General features: G+C 45.3%; 1 protein-coding gene and 1 pseudogene across 3 annotated transcripts in view; both read left to right on the plus strand.

Annotated features, from left to right (window-relative positions):
* Positions 1-2,436: 2,436 nt before the first annotated feature.
* The window catches only part of ARHGAP26 (Rho GTPase activating protein 26), a 378,528-nt gene continuing 361,243 nt past the window's right edge, over positions 2,437-19,721 (plus strand). For all 3 annotated transcript variants that reach the window (XM_069484154.1, XM_069484152.1, XM_069484153.1), the window contains exon 1: positions 2,437-2,602. In XM_069484154.1, coding sequence (XP_069340255.1) covers positions 2,449-2,602 — 154 coding nt within the window. In that variant the 5' untranslated portion in view covers positions 2,437-2,448. The remainder of the gene's footprint in view (positions 2,603-19,721) is intronic.
* LOC138393264 (small ribosomal subunit protein uS5 pseudogene) overlaps positions 2,759-19,721 on the plus strand; it is a 64,604-nt pseudogene continuing 47,641 nt past the window's right edge.

Consider the following 19,721-nt stretch of genomic DNA (forward strand, 5'->3'; position numbering starts at 1 on the left):
GAGGGAGATGCCCAGCTAACCACCTGATACTCCAGCTTTTGTCACCATCTAACTGCAATCACACAAGAGACCACAAGCCAGAACCACCCAGTCAAGCCCTCCCCAAATTTCTGACCCACAGAGATCATGAGAGAAAATAAAATGATTGTTGTTGTTTTAAACATTAACTTTTGGTGTCGTTTGTTATCTACTGATAGATAACTAAAACACCTACCTTTAGGTGCTCAAGATGAAGCATTAAACAGATATACTTTCATGCAGTTTCCATTCTAGATCTTTCTCGTCCTTGGCAAGTAAAGAATAACTATTTTGGCTGGGTGCGATGGCTCACACCTGTAATCTTAGCACTCTGGGAGGCCAAGACGGGAGGATTGCTTGAGTTCAGGACTTTGAGACCAGCCTGAGCAAGAGCGAGACCCTCTCTCTACTAAAAATACAAAAATTAGTCCAGCGTGGTGCTGTGTGCCTATAGTCCAAGCTACTCAGGAGGCTGAGGCAGGAGGATTGCTTGAGCCCAGGAGTTTGAGGTTGCTGTGAGCTAGGCTGACACCACTGCACTCTCCCCAGGTGACAGAGTAAGACTGGTCTCAAAAAAAAAAAAAAAAAAAAAACCCCAACTATTTTCAGGGTTGTAATTATCTATCTATTTGGGCCTGCTATCAAGCCTAAATCTGTAGATACAACAAGCAAATAGATCACATTCATTCATTCATTTATGCATTGAATAAATAAATCAATTATTTTGCCAACATAGGTGAGCTAAAACCCCCTTCTCCATGTTCCCAAGCACCCAGGCCTTCTGTCCAAACTTATACAGCATTGCTATTGCTTGTGTTCTTCTGTTTCTCCCACTGACCAGCAGCTGTCAAATTCATTCTGTGTATTCATCTTTGTATCCCTGCCATCTAAGCTAGGGCCTGCACAGAGCAGACAAAACAAACCCAAACAAACAAACAAACAAACCCCCGCTTAACGGAAGGAAGGTTGCTAGTTCCTGGAGATAGAAATTGTTCAAGGACAGTCGCAATCCTCCAGGAGTTCACAATTCAGCACTAGACAGTCTGTGGGATCCAACCTGACAAGTGCAGTGAGTGAGCTGCCAGAATTGAGTCCTGTGGTCCAACAGAGGGAAGACAGGGCAACACACTGGGCGTGGCAGGTGGAGAGGGCCACGGTATAGGATTCATTCATTTATTCCACAAATATTTATCGATCACCGTAGCATACGTAGCACATGGTAAGCGCTCAATATCTGTTATTAAATGGCAGCCACTGTTCTAGGTGTTGGGCTATACCAGCGGACAAGAAAATTGCAGTGGCTTGTGCATTCGTGAGGCTCACCATGTGGCAAAGGATGACAGGCAGTGGACGGAATTATATAAAATTTTGCTAGATGACGAGCAGGAAAATAACAGGCGGTTGAAATTCTCGTAGGGATGCGAGATCCTTTGGCGAGGGGCAGCCGTGGGCGGGTTTTGAGCAGGAGTGGCCGTGAGGGGGACGGACTGTAGGGGGAGGGAAGACTGCAGACAAGAAGAGCTGGTAATTTTAAGATGCAAACATTTTCTGCTTGACTGGAAGAGGAGCGTGTGGAAGCTCTGGATTCTCCCGGGGTAGGGGGCTGTATTTTGAGTGCAAGCTCTGTTGCCCAGTAGTGCAGGGTGGACTGTGGTGAACTGCAGTTCTAATTCCCAGAATTTTCATGCTCGGCACATCTAGGCTCCTTCGCCTACCAGATCAGCAGACACACCGTCCGAGGCTAGAATTCGTGCCGCAGCAGGCGGGCAAGGTGGCGGGGGCCCATGCACAGCAGCTATCACCCCTAGACTCCGGGTCTGCAGCACCCGGCGGACGGGCGGGAGGGGGCGGAGCTTGCGCTGCGGACCTAGGCGGTGGCGTGGGTCCCCGCCTCTCGCCCCAGACCCCGCCTCCAGATCCCTCTCATTGGACCAAGACCGCGGAAGGGCAGGGCTTCCTCGGGCGGCCCGAGGGTCGGGGCTGGGGAGAGCGCGCTGATTGGTCCGGCGGGGATTAGGTCATCGCTAGCAGGTTCGAGCGGCTCGGACGCTGGCCGGCGCCGAGGCTGCTGTGAGAGGGCGCTCGAGGCTGCTGGAGACCTAGCCAGCAAAGGAGGCGGGGAGGCGGCGGCCGCACTTGCTCGCCTGCTCGCTCTCTTCCCGGCGCCACTGCTGGTCCGCCGCTGCGCTGCCCGCTTGCCTGCCGCTTCCCTGCGCGCAGCCGGAGCAGCCGATCCATCGGCCGGGTCCCGGCGGGGTTCGGGAGTCGTGCGCGCCCGCGGACACCGCGCGGTGGGCGAGCCGGCGCCACACCTGTGGAGCCGGCGGCCGTCGGGGGTGCCGGCCGGGGTCCCGCCGCGTGCGAGCTGTGGGCGGCGGGCCGCCCGGGCTCCAGGGGAGGTGCACCCCCCGGCTGGGCGCCGCGGGCACCATGGGGCTCCCTGCGCTCGAGTTCAGCGACTGCTGCCTCGACAGCCCGCACTTCCGAGAGACGCTCAAGTCGCACGAAGCGGAGCTGGACAAGACCAACAAATTCATCAAGGAACTCATCAAGGACGGGAAGTCACTCATCATCGCGCTCAAGAGTGAGTGCCCCGGGCCGGGCAGGGACGCGGCCCCGGGACGGGAGGGCCGTGGGGCGGCGCTCAGCCCTGGTCGCCCGCGCGCCCGCCGGGTTTCTGTCCCCGGGGCACTGATTCACGGGTGCTGATGCTTCTACTGAGGCAGGAAGGATACGTAAAATGGGCGAGCCAACAACCATCAGACGAGGAAAGAGACCCGTTGCCCAGCCGTTTGCTTTCGGGGGTGGCCGGGAGGTGACCGAGCGCGGGTGGTGCTCTGGGGCACTGCAGGTGGGTGTGCACAGCACACAGGTGTCCCAGGAGTGGGACTAGAGTGCCCAGCGCGCCGCAGCCTGCTGGGAAACCCCATCACATCCACGACTCCGACTCCTTTAGGGGAAGAATTGCTCACCCCTGGGTGCCCAGCCGTGAGAGTGGAGCCTACCCTGCCAAGGGGGCGCTGCCTCCCCTTGGGAAAAGGCGGGTTGTGGGTTGTGACTGCTTCGCTCCCTGTTTGCAGATCCAGCCTAGTCCCGGCCACTGGCTTCTCTGGGTGGAATGGTTGGTTAGCTCGTGATTCCCTGGAGTATTGGCAGCCAGTAACCCCCAAATCTAGAATCAGTGCCATGTACGTGTGCAGGTTCTGATCCTTGTGTTTAGCAGAAGGTGATAGGGGTGGGAGTACAGAATCAGAGTGTTCCTTTACTCTAAACTGTGGGCGAGAGTTTAAAAATAGAATGAACATATCCCTCCTCTCTCCCTCTCCTGCTCCCTCGCTCTCCTTTTTACCTCTCCCATTATCCTTGGAAACGCAGAGGTCTGAGAAGGAATGTCCTTACTTCTTAGAAAGGAGAAGTTTAAACTGATTTTAAAGATTCTCAGACCTTTTGTAAAACCATTTTTGCTTTTTTTCCTTTTGATACAAGGCGAGAAATGAAATTTGCATTCTGTTTGACTTTTGCAGAGCCAGAGAGTTTCTCCTTCTGGCCAAATAAGAGTTCTCTAGGGATGAGAGCTTTGGATTGTGAGAACGTTTTTGGTACCTTTTCAGTCTATCCATTTAAAAATAACTCAATCCATCTTGTAGTTTTGAGAATCAGGAACAACATAAAGGCAGATAGTGGAATTGCCTTGGACTCTCTTTCCTGTTTCTGTGATGGATTTCTTAAATGATATTTTTCAGCTAAGAAAGATTGCCTCAGCAGAGTCGTGTCCTAGCTGAGAGAATTGTTCCCAGGCCTCTTTAAAGGAGACTTACAGAAGTTAAGTGTCTGAGATGTCATTTTGTGAGCCTGTTGCTTCTAAAAATGAAGAGAGAGACAATGGAATGCCAGAGCAGCCAAAAGAGCCAATCTTTTGGGGTGAAATGTACACAAGACTGTGATGTGATGAGGCTGCTCAGAGGCAGGTTCTCTGCAGGAGGCAGTGCCTTACCTGAAGCATGTGAACAGACTCTCCATCTGTCAATGACCAAGGCCATATTTGGTTCAGGGAACATGTGACCCGTGGTTTGGAGTAAGTCAGGGGCCTACTTATAGATTTGGCCCAGGAACATTGATTGAACCTCAGGCTGCATTTAATTGGTTCTCTGCTTCACTCAGCAAGCGTTTGGAGTGCCTGCTGGGTACCGCACGGGGCACTGAGGATGTAGCAGTGAATATTTTGCTGCCCGTGTGGCTACAGAGGTGTACTCCATGCCAGGCACTGCCTCACTCATGAGTTATCTCATGTAATTTTATTCATTTGGCAAATGAGAAAACGGAGGCTTGGGGGAAGCACAATCCAACAGTGACACAGCTCCAGCAGCAAGGCTAGAGCTTTTGAATCCACCTGGTTTGAGCCAGAGATGGAGTTCCTGCCGACGCAGAGCTCTTAATTCTGCCCTATCTAGCTTGCCCCAGTGGAACCCCTTGGATCAAATGTGCTAGAATTTGGACTTGCATTTGGTATCTTGGTGTTGACTCTGAGAAGGGTGCATTTGGGTAACTGGCAATTTGCGTGCTATTTTTTTTGGGGGGGCAAGAATTCTTTGGGTAGGAGGAACATTGCCGTGATGGGGTTCAAGGGTTTAATGGGGTGGAGCAGCCCTGTAATTTGGGGGAAAGACTGATAGAGAACTAGGTATTCTGGTCTCTATACATTCAGCTCTACTACTAACTGTGTTCTTCTAACTACTACTAGAACAGGACACCTGACCTCTTAAAATAATAAAGAGTGGATCCAATCACTGTTTCCCAGACTTCAGGCGTTCTGTTATGAGCTGCTTGCTACACATATATGTATGATATACTATTATGTTAGTATCTGTGCATTAATTTTCTTCAGATCATCTTTATTACTACTGGTAATATTACAGAAAGCTAGTATTTTTCCAGTACAATTTAAATACATAGTTGTATAAGTAACACTGATTTATTTTTATTTATTTATTTATTTTATTTATTTATTTATTTATTTTTTTTTGAGACAGAGTCTCACTCTGTTGCCCAGGCTAGAGTGAGTGCCGTGGCGTCAGCCTAGCTCACAGCAACCTCAAACTCCTGAGCTCAAGCGATCCTCCTGTCTCAGCCTCCCGAGTAGCTGGGACTACAGGCATGCACCACCATGCCCGGCTAATTTTTTTCTATAGTTTTAGCTGTCCATATAATTTCTTTCTATTTTTAGTACAGATGGGGTCTTGCTCTTGCTCAGGCTGGTCTCGAACTCCTGAGCTCAAACGATCCGCCCACCTCGGCCTCCCAGAGTGCTAGGATTACAGGCGTGAGCCACCGCGCCCGGCCAGTAACACTGATTTAGATGATCTGTATTCTCTTACAGCTCTAAAATTTTGTCTTTATTTTATAACCATATTTATTTTATATTTTATGACTAGCATTTGCAACTCTTTGGGCTTAGGTTTCCTTTGTGTGTTAATCACAGGCAATAAAACTGGCCTCCAGAAATTGGCAGCATTCAGCTACATCATTGTTATAGTTTTTTCCACCTTATAAATGAGGAAACTGAGGATCAGAGAGGTCTGTAACTTGCTCAAGGTGACACAGCAATTAAGCATATTTAAACACACGTTGTCAAATTGCAAAGCCAGTGCACTTGACCCTGAAACAGCACTGTCGTCTAGGTCAGCTGAGGTCAGCGGTTCTTACACATTTGTCTCTTGAATCCCCTTGAGAACCTCATAAAAGCTGTGGATTCCATAAAAGTGAACCTCTTGAAGTCGTTCCCTGGAGACTAGATCTCTGGTCTGGACACATAGAGGATACGCACTAAAATAATTTGAGACATACATTTGAAAAAAATCCTGCTTTTGGAGAAAGTTCCCATTTGATGTGGAGTACAGCCTTGGCGACTCCCACTCAGTTATTTCCGGTGCTAATTTGTCCTGGCCTTTTCTGTGGCGGCTCATTCACAGAAAGAGGGACTCTTTCCTCTGATCTGATTAATCAGTGTCTCAATCAGGAAGATTCTGTGTCCTTAAGTCTTTTTTTTTTTTTTTTTTTCTCTCTCTCTCTCTCCTTTCTATAGATAGAGGCTGGAGATAAAGTTCAGACTTGTAGAATTAAGAGCATTTGAATTTCCTGGGTTTGAATCCTGACACACCCCCACCCCTATCCCCCACCCCATTGCCTACTGCTTTTTTGACTCTGGGCATGTCACTAAGCCTGAGCTCCTCCTTTGTAAAATGGGAATAGCCACACCGGCCTTCTAGGGTCATTGTGAGGAGTGACTGAAATAGAGCATGTGAAAAATGCACCCGCTTGGGACCTGGTACATTGTACTGCTCAATGCATGGTAGCTGGTGTCACCATCCTCCAGTACTCCTGGTTGTCAAGACTTGGTGATTTTCAAAGCAAGACTTGGTGACTAAGAGCGCAGAAGGACATTTTTTGGCTTGGGTGCAGGGAGTTAGGCCCAAGCCTCCCCCACGCCAGTTGTTGGTAATTTACACAGTTGTGTGTGTATTTGCCATTGGTGGGCAGAATCTTGGTAACAGCATTTGTATCAAGCTGTGGTCATGCCAAAAATAGCTTTACGAGTTAAAAAAGAATAAAATAAATAAGCCTCCTGACATCTCTTCTGTTCTTAAGAACATTCTGGTAGCTTAAATTTTCAGCCTTTTTGATTAGATTAATTTTCCCCCCTCAGTGGCAGAGCTGGCTGGCTGTGCCTCTCTGCCTTTCAGAAAAAGCTTGCAGAATGCATTGAACTTCATGTCTGGCAGGCTCATGGACTCAATGGCAAACCAAATGTGGTTTCATAGAAATGAAAATGAGTTACGCTGTTGGTTTTGAGGAGTGGTGTGGGTTCGTAGGAACTATGTTTCCTTCCATCTTGACAGCTGATTTTTGGACTTGTTCCTGGGCTTTTGCCCCTTTCCACTTGACTTCCGCTTTCTTGTACAGATTACCCTTGTTTGATAGTTTAAGGTGGGAGTGACAGAAATGCCATTTTTAAAACATCAACTTTATTGTGATATAATTTGCATTATCATACTGCTCACTTGTTTAAAACTTCGGGTTCCGTGGCTTTTAGTACCTCCACAGAGTTTTGCAACCATGATAGAAGCAATCGTGGAGCATTTTGAGCACCCCAAAAAGAAACTCTGTTCTCATTAGCCCTCATTCCCCATTTCCTTCCAACCCCCAGCCCTAGTCAACCATGAATGTATTTTCTGTCTTTATAGATTTGCCCATTTTGGACATGAGAAGTGCAGTTTTAACTGTTTTCTCCTAGGTGATGGTAACCAACTTTAGGCGGAGTTCTGGATTTGAATTTCAGGTGGGGAAACTTTGAAGCTTTTCTTCCTCAAATCAGTGAGGGTGGTGAGATCCCAAAGACCAAACTGTGTCTTAGGTCCTGGAGAAACCCAAGTGTGCCTTTGTGTTTCCAACCCATGAGAGGGGATTGGATTCATTCTGGTTCATGGTGCTTTGGTGGCTGCAGAGGAGATAACCAGCCAAGATAAGAGTAAGAATCTAGCACCTTCTCTCTGACCTTTCCGTCAAGTTGGGGCAGGGTGTGTAATAAAGCCACACTTTGTGGTCAGTATCCTGTTGGGTGACAATGTGTTTTACAAAATGAAGTGAATGTATTTTTTATAATATATTTCTCTAGTTGAGCCCATCCTTTTCATGAGACTTTTTGGAGACAATTTGCCTTTTTCATCACATTTTTCGTGGTTAGTAATCTTGAGATCTCTGTCCTGTATCATATCCCCAAGGCAACCACAGTGAATTTTAATAGAAATAAGCAGATAGTCCAATAAGAATACCAGCATCTCTCGTTTATTGAGCACTTACTAAGTGCCAGGCCTTAGCTAAGTGCACACATTGTCTCATTAGTCCTTACCACCGTCCTGTGAGATGAATATGCTTCTTTTTCTGCATTTTATAGTTGGGGTGACTTGCCTAAGGTCACAGGAAGTTGAGCTACTAAGTTTCCAACCTGGCAGTGGACTGCAGGGCCTTCTCTTGAACATTACCCTTCAGTGCCTACAGCAAAGATGCTGGCAGTGAAGATGCTAATTCTTCATAGATCTACCTCCTAGAAAGGAGAAACATGGAGCAGGTGCTCGATTATGTGAGAATGTTGCCCAGCTGTTTTTTAGACTCTGAGCCCTGGATTGCAAAGATTAGCTAAGATTTTGTATTTTGCCCTGAAGTTTTGTAGTACTCTCTCCATCAAGGCTTTAAAGAACCCTTGTGGACTAGAGGGGTGGGTGAGGGTGGCTGAGTAGCTCTTGGCTTTGTAAAGCAACAGAGTTTCTTTTTGGGGTAGCACTAAGTGATTATCAATGATTGTCTTTTAATTGAGTAGTAGATCATTGAACAGAGAGGCCAAAAACCTATTCTTAGTCTGATTCAGTAAGGTAAATGGTTCATCCTCTTTGCCCATTAAAACAATAGTAAAAAAAATCCACATTGAGTTGTGTGCTTAAAGCCTGTCACTCTTTTGTATTTCTTTAGGATTTAGTATAGGCTTTTTGCAATAGATAAGCCCTTCTTGAATGGCATAAACTCTGAAAGGATGTTTGATGCCAACCTGCTTTGTTTAGGAGTAATTACTTGCAAAATCCCAGTGGAACAAATGGGTATGGAGTTAGGTAGCAAAAAGTTTTTCCCAGATCTTTTGCTTTGCTTTGCTTTAGCACCTTGTGAATAAAGAAAAAAAAAAAAAGGCATTTCCGAATTATTTATAAATGGTGGTAATTAATCTTTGGAGTTTTACTCATACAAATATAAACAATAGCAAGTTTCTTAAATTCAAGTAAGGTTTTTTAGTTTTTATATAACATCAACTTAAAAAAAATCTCTTTATTCAGTTCTCAGTTTGATTGAATAAATTTCAATTAATCTGTAGTTCTCAATCCATTGACTGTGTCTTAGGCCCCCCTCCTCCCCTTTTAAAATAATTAATAGACTTTATTTATTTTTTTGAGACCTAGTCTCACTCTGTCACCTGGATTAGAGTGCTGTGGCATCAGCCTAGCTCACAGCAACCTCAAAGTCCTGGGCTCAAGTGATCCTCCTGCCTCAGCCTCCCAGAGTGCTAGGATTATAGGTGTGAGCCACTGTGCTCAGCCAATAGACTTTATTTTTTAAGAGCAGTTTTAGGTTTACAGAAAAATTAAGTGGAAAGTATAGAAAATTCCCACATAGCTCCTCATACCTGTTCCTTCCTGTTTCCCTTATTTCTAACATCTTGTGTTAGCATGGTACATTTATTGATGAGCCAATATCGAAATAATATTGACTAAGGTTTGTAGTTTACAGTAGAGTTCACTCTTTGTGTTGTGCATTCTGTGGGTTTTGACAAATGTGTAATGACATGTATCCATGTGTTATGTTAGTATTATACAGAATAGTTTCACTGCCCTAAAAATCCTCTGTATTCCATCTATTCATCCTTCTCTCCCCGTAGCCCCTGGCAACCATTAATCTTTTTACTGTCTCCCTAATTTTGCCTTTTCTAGAATGTTATATAGTTGACATCAAATAGTATCTAACCTTTTCAGATTGGCTTTATTTGCACTTAGCAATATGCACTTAATGTTCTTCCATGTCTTTTCATGGCGTGGTAGCTCATTTCTTTTTTATTGCTGAATAATATTCCATTGTTCTCTAAAGTGATTGTACTGTTTTGCATTCCTACCAGCAATGGATGAGAGTTTTTGTTGTTCCATATTCTCACTAGCACTTGGTCAGTGTTTTGGATTTTGGTCATTCTAATAGGTGTATAATGGTGTCTCATTTTTTAAAAAATTTGTAATTCCATGATGACATATGATGTTGACCATCTTTGGTATGCTTACTTGCCGTCTGCACATCTTCTTTGGTAGGGTGTCTGTTCAGATCTTTTGTCCATTTTTAATTGGGTTCTTTTTCTATAGTTGAGTATTCTTATTATGGTAAAATATACATAACACAAAATTCACCACTTTAACCACTTTTAATATACAATTCAGTGGTCTTCAGCAGATTTGCAATGTTGTGTAACCATCACTACTATTTTTAGAAGCTTTTAATCATCCTAAACTGAAACTCTAGACCCATTAAACAAGAACTTCCCATTTCCCCCTGCCCCAGCCCCTGTAACCTCTATTCTGTTCTCTGTTTCTGTGAATTTGCCTATTCTATTTACCTCATATAAGTGGAATCATACAATATTTGTCATTTGTGTCTGGCTGATTTCCCTTAGTATAATGTTTTTAAGGTTCATTCATGAAGCTTAAAATCATGTATTAGCATTTCATTTATTTTTATCGCTGAGTATCTTATTGTTGAGTTTTAATTATCAAAAACTATCATTAAGAAAGACTATTCTTTCTCCTTTAAAATTATAAAAAGGTATTTTTTTCTCTCCGTCTCTTCCGTCCCCCCACCAGAATGATCACTAACACTTGGAATTGACATGTCAGTTTATCATGGGTGTCTCCCACAAGAACAGTATGTTTATATTTATTCTTTTCAAAGGAGCCATTTGTTTCAGGTCAGCATATTTTGGGGGGAGTATTTTTTTTAAGAGTTACTGAGTTATAATTTTTGTGCTATAAATTTACCTGTCTTTTTAGTGTATAGTTCACTGGTTTGTAGTTGCAGAGTTATGCAACTATCACCCCAATTCAGATTTAGAACATTTCTTTCCCTCCAAAAAGCTCCCTTGTGCCCATTTGTAGACACTTTCCATTTTTGCCTCAAGCCTCATGCAACCACTAATCTACTTTTTTCTGTCTCTGTAAATTTGTCTTTTCCGAAAATTTAAGCTAAAGGGAATCGTATAATGTGTGGTCTTTTGCATCTTGCTTCTTTCACTTGGCGTGATGTCTTTGAGGTTCATCCATGTTGTAGCATGTTCCCAGTAGTTCCTTTTTATTGCTGAAGAATATTCCATTTCGTAAACCATAAGTTGTTTATCCATTCACCAGCTGACAGGCATTTGGGTTGTTTCCAGCTTTTGGCTCTTATGAATAATGCTGCTATGAACATTTGCATACATGTCTTTATGTGGATATATGTTTTCACTTCTAATTTCATTTTTTACCTAGAAGTAGAATTTTGCTGGGTTGTTTGGTAAACTTATGTTTAATTTTGACTTAAACTTATGTTTAAATTAAATTTATGTTTAATTTTTAAAAAGCTGCCAAACTGTTTTCCGCAGCAGAGAGGCACCGTTTTACATTCCCACCGGCAATGTGTGAAGATTCCGATTTCTCCACATCCTCGCTGACACTTGTTATTGTCTCTCTTTTTAGTTGTAGCCACCCTAGTGGATGTGAAGTGGTATTTCATTGTGGTTTTAATTTGCATTTCGCTGATGACTAATGATGTTGAACATCTTTTCATGTGTCTATTGGCCATTGGTGGATTTTCTTTGCTGAAATGTCTGTTCAAATCTTTTTTTTCCTTTACTTTGTCCCATAAAACTTTTGATGATTAAGTGAACAGCACTTAGTATATTTTCTCCATTTGTCCTCTTTTGGGGACTTTTTGCTTCTATTTGCTTCCAACTCAGATGGATTTAACTGATCAGTTTCAGAATTTCAGGAGTTAGGAAGGTGGTTTCTTATGAGGCTGTGGTTCAGCTTCCCATTCTACTCAGGCTAGTCAGCACTGCTCTGGGCAGATGTCACAGTCTGGACTTCCTGATTCTGGCCAGTGCAAGCTAATGATCCCAAACCCCCTGAATTGACAAAGTAAGAACTGTTAATCACCATTGAGTTGTTGGAGAAAGTAATTCATGTAGGGAGCTTCGTTATCCTGCCAAGGCTATTGCATTTCTAAATATTAGCCAAGGGAGGGGTGCCACTATAATGCTAACAGCCAGAGTGGTTTTTCCAGATTTAAATTTTTGATTGGCCCTTGTTTTAATTTTTCAGGTTATAACCTGATGTGTTTCAAATTATGTATTTTTTTGCTATCACAAGAAGGTGTTTGTTCAACAAATATGGAGCCCGTACTATGCTCTCACTGTGTCCTCCAAAGCCCTGGACTAGAGTAAGAGCCTTTCGGGTGGAGGTAACAGGTGCAAAAGTCAGGAGCGGGGAGATTGGATGGGTGTTTGAGGGCCAGCAGGGCAGCCAGTTGTGGCTGGGGCAGAGTGATGGTGAATGGACAGGGAAGGAGTCCAGGGGCCAGGTCATAGGAGTCTTGAATTTTAGAAAGGACTTAGGGTTTCGTTCTATGCCTGATGGGCAGCTGTGGGAGGCTGTGACCTGATCCTACTGGTGTTTTGACAAGATCATGCAGCGCCTGTGCGGAGAATAGATGTAGTGGGGCAAGACTGGAGGCAAGGAGACCAGGTCGGAAGCTGTTATCGTGGGTGAGGTAGGAGACGATGGCACCTTGGGCTGGGGTGGCAACATCAGAGATGGTGGTCGGATGCTGGGTATTTTTGGAAGTAGAGCCCATGAGATTTACCGCATAGCATATGGGCTATGAGAGAAAAGAGAGAAGGCTAGAACGATTCAAATGTTTTTGTCCTGAGCAGTTGTGTGAATTGATGGTACTATTTTCCGAGACAGAAAAGACTTGGGGAGGATTAGATTTTGGGGGGAAATTAACAGTATGAATGAATGATCTAATCTCACAGCGCAAAGACAAAAAAATATGACACAGATAGTTCCTGAATATATTCTCATAAAAAATCAAAGAGTATAGAAGTATTCAGAGTAAAGCACTCCCTTTTCTGAGTTAATAATCGCTGTCAACAGTTTGGTGTGCTTTTTTTCTTGTTTTTTTTTTCTATGAATTCTTTTACATAAATGGGATTATATGAATTATTTTGTGTTTTGCTTTTCTAGTTAATACTTTGTCTTAGAGATCTTCCATGTCAGTACACGTATGTAGTGCCTTCTGTTTAGTGACTGCAGAGAGTTCTATTATGCGGATGTACCATAGTTGGTTGACCCAGTTTCCTTCTGAAGGATATTTGGATTGTCTCCGTTTTTCACTATTAGAAAATGTGCTGCAATGTGTGGATCTGCCTTTGTGTGTGGATCCCAGCATTTCCCTGAGATAGATTCCTCCAAGTGGAATGGTTGCTGACTCCAGTTTTTACAAGCTCTTTGACATCTATTGTTTGGGTCCTTTGCATTCCTGTAGCCAGATGATACTTGTGTGGTGCTCCTTTGAGTGTGTTAGATGGTTTCTGAAGCTTAACCTTTTGCTTAAATAACAGGCCCTTCTGTTAGGCACTGACATTGATTCTAGAAGAAAAAAAAATATTTGTCTGTGTGTGTCTGTGTATGTGTTTGTGTGTGTGTGTGTGAGAGAGAGAGAGAGAGAGAGGAGAGAGAGAGGAGAGAAGGGGAGAGATTATAATTAATTGGCTATGTCCTTATTAGCCTTGTAACTGCCCGCTCTCCTTTCTGGGCTGCAGGTTCTTACAGGTACAGTGGGAGCTGGTATAGGACTTTGCCCATGTCTAACAGTCTATTACAACCTCAAATTTCAGGGACCAAGAAGGAAATCACATTTGTTAGGGTGAGAACAACAGCACTAGTGGCCAGGGAATTTTTACAAATTAGAGTCACTGGGGTTTACACATTTTTGCAGAAACTCAAGAGTGGAGGAAGAGAGGAAATAGTAAGGAAAACAGCTTGGCAGTGTGGGCCAGAAGCTGTCATGGCATGTTTACGTCTGGCTCATTTCACCTTGGTTGGAAGGCACAGAATGCTGCAGAGGGTGAGCTTGGAGGCTGGGCAGTTTCCTGCTATATTTAGAAAGAGGAGATTCCTGGGGTTAGGGTGGTGTGTATGTGTGTTTTCTCTGCCAGATAGACAAAGGTTGGAGGGGTTAGGGAATTCTGGAGCAAACTTTGTTAACTAGCTGGCTCCCCTGAGCCAAGCCAGTCGCTGTGCTTTGACTCCTGCTGCCACACAGCGAAGCCAAAATAAACCCTGTGTTTCATGGTTTGAAAAGACACCACAGGTTGGTTTAAAAACTCATCTGATGTTGCTATCAGATCTGCTTTTAAGTTTACTCCAGGCTAATTTGAACACTCTGAAAATATGAACTGGCTCCTCCTGTGACATTTTAGATTTTCAGGCTGACTGAGCTGAACTTTGGCTGTTTCTGTGCCAGGGAGACTGTCAAGCAGATGGGACCCAAACCGTAGCAAATTCCTGACTGCAGATCTCATCATTGCACTTGCGGGTCAGGTGTAGACAATGAATACCCATTGACCAAATAGAATAGAAAGTCATTTTTACTTTAATTCATATCTAAATTAAAGGTTATCGAAATAGTTAAAACCTCTTTTTTTTTTTGAGACAGAGTCTCACTCTGTCACCCCAGCTAGAGTTCAGTGGCGTCAGTGGCACATCATGGCTCACTGCAACCTCAAACTTCTGGGCTCAAGTGATCCTTCTTCCTCAGCATCCCGAGTAGCTGGGACTACACTACAGGTGTGCATCACCACACCTGGCTAATTTTTCTATTTTTGGTAGAGACGGGGTCTGGCTCTTGCTCAGGCTGGTCTTGAACTCCTGACTTCAAGCGATCCTCCTGCCTCAGCTTCCTGGAGTGCTCACACGCGTAAGCCACTGAATCCGGCAAAAGTTTTTTTTTAAAGGTTATCTAAATAGGTAATACCTATAAATAGCACACAATTCAAAAGGGACAAAAAGGAATATGAGTATCCCTCCAACTCCTCCTGTCTCCTAATCTCCATTTCCTCTACTGGAGGTAACATTTTTAATAGTTTCTTGGGTATTTTTCAGATATATTAGTAATTCATGTATGTGCCAACAAATGTACATATATATGTGTATATACACACACTATATATGGTAGTATGCCATATGCACTGTTTTGCGCCTTGTTTTAATATATTTTAGGTATTTTATCATTGGTATACATAGAGAGCTAACTCACTGTTAGCATTGCACTGTATTCCACTGTATGGATTTAACATAGTTTACGTTCCCCTAGTAATAGACATTTAGATTATTTTCAACCTTTTACCATTATAAGCAATGCTGCTGTGAATATCCTGACACCTCAGTCAGGCATGGGGCACATGGGTGAGTAGGACCAGCCATCCCCAACATTTTTGGCACCAGGGACCGATTGCATGGAAGGCACGTTTTCCATGGGCTGGGGGCGGGGTGGGGGGTATTGTGGGGGTGGGGGTGGGGGTGTGGAGCTCAGGTGGTGATGTGCAGCCATTTCTTAATAGGCCACAGACAGGTACTGGGCCGCGGCCCAGGGGTTGGGGACTGCAGTGTAGGACAAATTCCTAGAAATCGAGCTGCTGGGCCAAAGGGTCTGTACATTTTTTCATTTTGATAAATATTTCACAGCAGTGTTTCAGAAGAGTTCTGAGTGAACAGAATTTTACAAATCATGATTTTAGAGTAAGTAGGAAGGAAACTCACTATTTTAGAGAGTTTATTACAGAGTGGTGTCTGTAATAAAACAATACGTAGAATTTTCTCCATTTTTCTCCTTCGCAGTTTGTGTGTATTGTTAATTCTGGGATTAAAAGCCACAGCAAAAATCATTCCCTAAAATGAGACACAGCTGTACCTAGGAACCACGTGAAGGTAGGCCCCCAGAGAACCTGTTAGCGCTCCTAGTGACGGCGCTGTTCTTACCTCTGTGCAGCGTGTGCACTATTCAGGAAGTTAGGCAGGTGTTCAAGGAGGGCAGTCTCCTGCCTTCTGGGACTGGAGACCTTGACTTCGGGCCAGTGGGCATACCTTGCCTATGCTGGAAGCGTCCCTGTGGGCATTGCAATTCTGGGACTGGTGAGGGAGGCGGGTGTTTTGTCTGACATCTCTCTCCGGCTGCCTTTCCTGCAGAACTTAGCACTTTTCCCTGATGAAGGACAGGATCATGCCACATGTCCTCTGTGGTCTAGATTCCAGTGCCTGTGATGGCTCCTGTTGGTGTAGAAGGCGACTTTGGCAGGGTTTCTGGAATGGAGAAACAGTCCCTGTTTCCTAGATGCTCAGTGCCTTGAGAGGAGACAGGGGAAACAAAGGCAGTCCCCAGCACAGGGGGATTGCTAGTGGTTTAAAAGTGGCTCTGGGGGAGGGAGCAGAGGCCTCTGGGAAAGGCAAGTGAAGTCTTTTTTTTTTTTTTTTTTTTTTGTTGAGACAGAGTCTCACTTTGTTGTCCAGGCTAGAGTGAGTGCTGTGGCGTCAGCTTAGCTCACAGCAACCTCAGACTCCTCGGCTTAAGCGATCCTACTGCCTCAGCCTCCCGAGTAGCTGGGACTACAGGCATGCGCCACCATGCCCAGCTAATTTTTTCTATATAGATTTTTAGTTGTCCATATAATGTCTTTCTATTTTTAGTAGAGACGGAGTCTCGCTCTTATTCAGGCTGGTCTCGAACTCCTGACCTCGAGCGATCCACCCGCCTCGGCCTCCCAGAGTGCTAAGATTACAGGCGTGAGCCACCGCGCCCGGCCGCAAGTGAAGTCTTTATCAAGCCCAGGGAAGCCGTGTTTCTAAAGGCTACCTCCATTGCTTTTGCCCTACCTTTACCACTGTTTATTTACTTTGAAAAATCCTTCTCATTCAAAAAGTATATTTATTTCAAAAGGCAACTTTTGAGCCTGCATTCAGAAATTGCAGGTGTGATGTGGTTGGCAATATTTTTTCTAAAATGTCTTCAAATAATCATTAGCTCATAATCATAAAATTGAAAAGTATTTCCCATTATATCACCTAAAATAATCCCCTATTTCAGCAGTGATATGTGATCCACTCTCTGCCTGACACTGTCCCAAGGCAGAAGTGTGTGAGAGAGTGGATACTGTCTGCCCATTGTGGGGGGGCAGGCGAGGGGAGGGATGCGCTTCGCAGACTAAGGTGCAGGTGGCCCGGGTAGGTGGCCACGTGCCAGGGAGTTCACTTGGCTGAAAATCTGTTTTACTCACTGGAATCACTATTTGAATATTCAGAGAAACACAGATAAGTTGTAGAGTAGAACGCAGGATCCCATGGTGTTTTTCAGAGAAGGTGTGCTCGTGTGGAGGGAGAGGAAAGCACATAGCCAGCAGTGTTTGGGGACCGAGGATGGGGTGAGGACTGAGGAGATGGAGGAGTTCGGGGTGTCTGCAGAGTTTCTCTCTTAGGTTAGGGGGATGGTTGAACTGCGGACCACAGGAGAAGAATCTTGATGTGCCCTGGGGAATGCAGAATTAGGTAAGGTCTGCCCTTGCTGAGTTCCTGCAGGGCATGCAGGTGGAGACACCCATGAGGCTGTGGGAAGCACAAGTCTAGAGCTCTGGGGAGAGATGGGGGATGCAGTAAAGGTTTGGGTCTCCCCCATGGTATTTGAGGCCCTGAGAGGCAATGAGTCTGTAGGGGTAGACCTAGGCAGTGGTTCTCAGCCTCAGCTGCCCATTGGAATCACCCAATTTTTGTAAGGAATTTTAAAAACTCCCGACGGGATTCTAAGGTGCAGCAAAGGTGAAGAACCGCTGGCATGGAGTGCGAGGAGAGAGTGGAGGCTGAGACCATGGGAGTATTAGCAGTTAGCAGGTGGGTAGAAGAGGGGTGGAGAGACTTTGCTGTCTGGGTGTCTCATCCTGGCCAGTTTGGGTAAGGACTTGTCCAGAGGCCTTCGGATTTGACCTTTGGAGGTGAAACTGGAGAAAGCAGTATACCTGCAAGGGTAGATAATAAATATCTACCTTATAATATTATTGTGTGGAATAGATGAAATAATTGTAGCTACTGTGCTTAGTGGGGTAAGCAGGCCCATGGTAAGTACCGTATAATTGGAACCTGCTGTTATCATCGTGGCTAGATTGTCCTTGCTGTAAGATAGTGGTTCTTAAAGGTGAAGGTGTGTAAGAATTCCCCTAACTGCGGATTCCCAGGCTCCACCCAGGGAGATGCATGAGCTCTGGGGCAAGCCTGGAAACTGGGATTTCCCAGAGCCCCCTTCCACCTCTTCTGCCAAGTGATTTGCATGGGCCTAGGGAGTCTTCCGACCACAAGCTCCGTCTGAATAGGCCAGAAGAGATTGCGTGTAAACCTAGTGCTCAAATCCTTTGCCCCTTAATATGCACAGCTGTGCCATCTAGCCTCATGTTGGGACATCTCAGATAGCTGGAGGGTGTCTGCTTTACTGCAGGCCCAGGAACGATGGGGGAAGTGTTTCAGAAGTGTAAAAATTCTAGCAATTTCAGAATGTCTCAGCCAGCGTGGCTCCATGCCTGGGATCCGTTTGTTCCATGAGCTTGGCTGGTGAGCTGGGACCCCTCTGCAGCATTGCGAGGGGGGCGGGGTTGGGGCAGGGAGCTCCTGAAAGGAAACTTTTTGCTTCTGGGCAGTCACAGGGCAACTGTTTTCCCACAGTGAGTCTTGGGTGCTCTCGTCAGGGTTAAAGTCATTTGGGGTCAGAGCCTATAATTATGTTGCACATTTTTTTCTTTAAAAACATTCAGGAAGCATAATGAGCTGGTTGAGCTGTTGCAGGGCTAGGGGAATTTGATGTCTGGGGAGAGTAGGGGAGGAGAGAGACTGGCCGATGCCTTGGAGGTTGAGGTGGGCTAAACCCAGAGAGAGCTGATCTCCCCCTTCTGCCACGGAGGTACCCTCGGGCAACTCATCTCTTGAAAGTGCTCCTCCCTCCTCCTGGGTGGCTATCTCTGTTCTGATCTCAGCTGCTTCTCGCCCTGTTCAGGAGGGCTGGGTGACCGAACAGAACACAGCCTCTGCCGGTGAGACCCCAGGGTGCCACCACGAGGAGATGACTGCTGTTTTTGCCCTGCTGTTTGCTTCTTAAAAATTTCTGTGGGCTGCTCTTCCCAAAACAGGATTTCTTGCTTTTGTATCTGACTAGTGCAAAGAGACTTTGATGCAAACCTTACCCTGGGTGGCTTGTCCCGCAGATGATCAGCCGCAGGACTCCTGCCGTGGACAGCATGGCTTTGGGAGAGCTGAAGGCCAGGCAGGCGCTGGGGATGGGTGCTTCAGCATCTGCAGGCCTCGGCTCCCAGCTGTCCCCGCTGCATCTGCATCTGTTGGCCAATCCTGGTTGCCGTCTCCCTGGCCCTCTCACAGAAGCCTCCCTGAGCTCAGCATGCAAGGTCAGCAAGCTACCTTGTTGCCAGCTCTGTTTAGAGCAGCAAGATGGTTTTCTCTTTGGAAAGAAACCCTGTTTCCTCTTTACGTAGCCAGCATGCTTGTAATCGGTTCCCCAGCAGGGAAGCTCTGCTCCATTGCATAGGAAATTGGAGTGGAACTGATAGCTTTTGGCCTCAGTGTCTTTCGGGTGTGACTTTGGCTTGCTTTTCACCTCCCCCACCTCTCCTGGCCAGCGTAACTGCAGTAGGAAGACATCGCACAACAGGGCTTGCTTGGGGTTTTGTGCTTGAAGCAGCACAGAATTCATGCACGAAGATGATCACCGGTTGAAGATAACTTAAAATTTGCTTATTTTCACAAGTCTGGGTTCTGAATGTTGGGGTCTATTCTCTACTCCCCAAAAACTGAGTCTTTAAGAAAGAAGATTGGAATGTTTTTTGATGGTTATCTTAAATGAGAAACTTATAAAATGTCAAACTGGAGAACGATGACTCATGTCTCTTACTGTGCCATCTCAATCAGTCATATTACTGAGCTCCCCAAACGGGCCAGCGTGTGGGTAGGCGATTGTGGGCAGAGACCTTGGAGGTCCTTCCT

This window comes from Eulemur rufifrons, chromosome 10, assembly GCF_041146395.1.
Source record: "Eulemur rufifrons isolate Redbay chromosome 10, OSU_ERuf_1, whole genome shotgun sequence".
NCBI lineage: Eukaryota > Metazoa > Chordata > Mammalia > Primates > Lemuridae > Eulemur > Eulemur rufifrons.